The 2,440-nt window shown below is 50.1% G+C and overlaps 1 protein-coding gene across 2 annotated transcripts in view; it reads right to left on the bottom strand.

The window, feature by feature from the left end:
* The window catches only part of ZNF57 (zinc finger protein 57), a 10,488-nt gene extending 8,189 nt beyond the window's left edge, over window positions 1–2,299 (bottom strand). The window contains exons 1-2 of one of the 2 annotated variants that reach the window (XM_017848028.1): window positions 1,846–2,299; window positions 1,642–1,671 (exon numbers count right to left, since the gene is read on the bottom strand). In XM_017848028.1, coding sequence (XP_017703517.1) covers window positions 1,642–1,656 — 15 coding nt within the window. In that variant the 5' untranslated portion in view covers window positions 1,657–1,671; window positions 1,846–2,299. Of the gene's footprint in view, window positions 1–1,641 lie in introns of both variants that reach the window. The other variant, XM_017848027.1, reaches the window with a different exon arrangement.
* Window positions 2,300–2,440: the final 141 nt, after the last annotated feature.

Raw genomic sequence — 2,440 nt, 5'->3', positions numbered from 1 at the left:
TTAGATAGAGTCTCACTCTGTTGCCCAGGCTGGAGTGCAGTGGTGCGATCTTGGCTCACTACAACCTCTACCTCCTGGGTTCAAGTGATTCTCCCTGCCTCAGCCTCCAGAGTAGCTGGGATTACAGGTGCTTGCCACCATGCCCAGCTAATTTTTATATTTTTAGTAGAGATGAGGTTTTGTCATTTGGCCAGTCTGGTCTTGAACTACTGACCTCAGGTGATCCACCCGCCTTGGCCTCACAAAGTACTGGGATTACAGGCATGAGCCACCGCGCCCAGCCAACTAGCTGGAATTTATCTAAGAAGTGCAAAGTTGGTTTAACATACATCTCATAAAGGACTTGGATCTAGAATATATGAAGAAAGAGGCTGGGCATGGTGGCTCACACCTGTAATCCCAGCACTTTAGGAGGCTGAGGTGGGTGGATCATAAGGTCAGCAGTTTGAGACCAGCCTGGCCAATATGGTGAAACCCCATCTGTACTAAAAATACAAAAATTAGCTGGGTGTGGGGCAGGTGCCTGTAATCCCAGCTACTCAGGAGGCTGAGGAGGGAGAATCGCTTGAACCCAGGAGGTGGAGGTTGCAGTGAGCTGAGATCACACCACTACACTCCAGCCTGGGAGACAGAGCAAGACTCAGTCTCAACAACAACAACAAGTGGGGAAAGGATGTGAACAGACATTTCTCCAAGAAAAATAAACATTGTCAGTAACTAGTCATCAAGGAAATGCAAATCAAAACAAAAGGAGATACCACTTCTCTCCCATTAGGATGGGTAAAATAAAAAATTAAAAAGGAAAATAAGTTTTGGCAAGGATATGGAGAAACAGGAATCTTCACACATTGCTGGTGGGAATGTAAAATGGTACCACCAATTAAGAAAACAGTTTGGCAGTTCCTTTTAAAAGTTAAATGGCTGGATGCAGCGACTCATGCCTGTAATCCCAGCACTTTGGGAGGCCAGGGCGAGTGGATCATGAGGTCAGGAGATCGAGACCATCCTGGCTAACATGGTGAAACCCCATCTCTACTAAAAATACAAGAAAAAATTAGCCGGGCGAGGTGGCGGGCACCTCTACTCGGGAGGCTGAGGCAGGAGAATGGTGTGAACCTAGGAGGCAGAGCTTGCAGTGGGCCGAGATTGCGCCACTGCACTCCAGCCTGAGCGGCAGAGCGAGACTCGGTCTCAGAAAAAAAAAAAAAAAAAAAGTTAAATGACTTAGTTTTTGGTCTAGCATGTAAGGAGCTTAAAAGTTATTACTCCACTGTAACAATTAAAAAGCTGAACCAACTGAAACCTCAACAGCTCTTCTTCCATCCTTCAGAGAACTGATGTCACAGGGCAAGCTCTGCCCCCTCAAACTGAACAGAGAGGTGGATACAGGGAGTCACAACTTACCAGAACACGCAACCATGAACAGAAGCCTCTGTGGGAGCCATTACTTATCTGGGAAACCCTGAGCTGTAACTGATGAATTCCTGGGGGCACAGCGTGCACAAGTCTGAGGAATCTCGGGGTGGGGGTGGGGGGCAGTCTTCTAGAGGAGAACAATAATGATTTTGAAATAGGCCAGACATTTCTGTTCTTTCTCACCGGGCCTTTCCCTTAAGAGAAACTATGTTACCAGAGCCTTACCTGTGAGGGTTTCATCAGAGTCTGAGTGACCTGTGGAAAGAGAAGTATCCCACATCAGCTTCCTCTATTCATCCTGTCCCGCCTAAGTGAGAGGAGAAGGAAGAACTGAGAAGCACTTGTGAAGTTCAGTGTCGCGAGGCACAGGCTCACTAAAAGACTGAGACCTCATCAGAGGCTCAGGGAACCCACGCCCTCTGCCCGCACCTCACCACGGCGCTGCTCAAGCTCTGTTTACTTCAGTGCCTTTCGCCCAGTACATGGTGTCTAGCTTTCCAGAGAGAAGGACAAGGCGTACTAAAAGGCGGAAGACACAGCTTGAAGAGACGAAGCCGAACTCCTCAGATACGGCAGGCATGTTGGAAGTATCAGCCTGGGAGTTTAAAACAAGTATGATTAACAGGTGAAGGGCGCTAATGGAAAAAGCAGACAACATGCAAACACAGGCCATATAGGCCAAGAAGTGGAAATCCTAAGAATGAAAAGGCAATGGGAGAGATGAAAAGCACTGGAACAGGAACGGAGAATGACTTGAACGCACTCTTGAGCAGACTGGGTGTGGCTGAGGAAAGGCTCTGAGCGTGAAGACATGTAATAAAATCTGGGCGGGGCGCGGGGGGCTCACGCCTGTCATCCCAGCGCTGTGGGAGGCCGAGGCCGGGCGCGGGGGCTCACGCCTGTCATCCCAGCACTGTGGGAGGCCGAGGCCGGGCGCTCACGCCTGTCATCCCAGCGCTGTGGGAGGCCGAGGCCGGGCGCTCACGCCTGTCATCCCAGCGCTGTGGGAGGCCGAGGCCGGGCG

The sequence above is a fragment of the Rhinopithecus bieti genome, unplaced genomic scaffold, assembly GCF_001698545.2.
Source record: "Rhinopithecus bieti isolate Rb0 unplaced genomic scaffold, ASM169854v2 scaffold_30687, whole genome shotgun sequence".
Taxonomy (NCBI): Eukaryota; Metazoa; Chordata; class Mammalia; order Primates; family Cercopithecidae; genus Rhinopithecus; species Rhinopithecus bieti.
The sequence above is the reverse complement of the archived record's forward strand: the minus strand, read 5'-3'. Positions and strand labels throughout refer to the sequence as shown.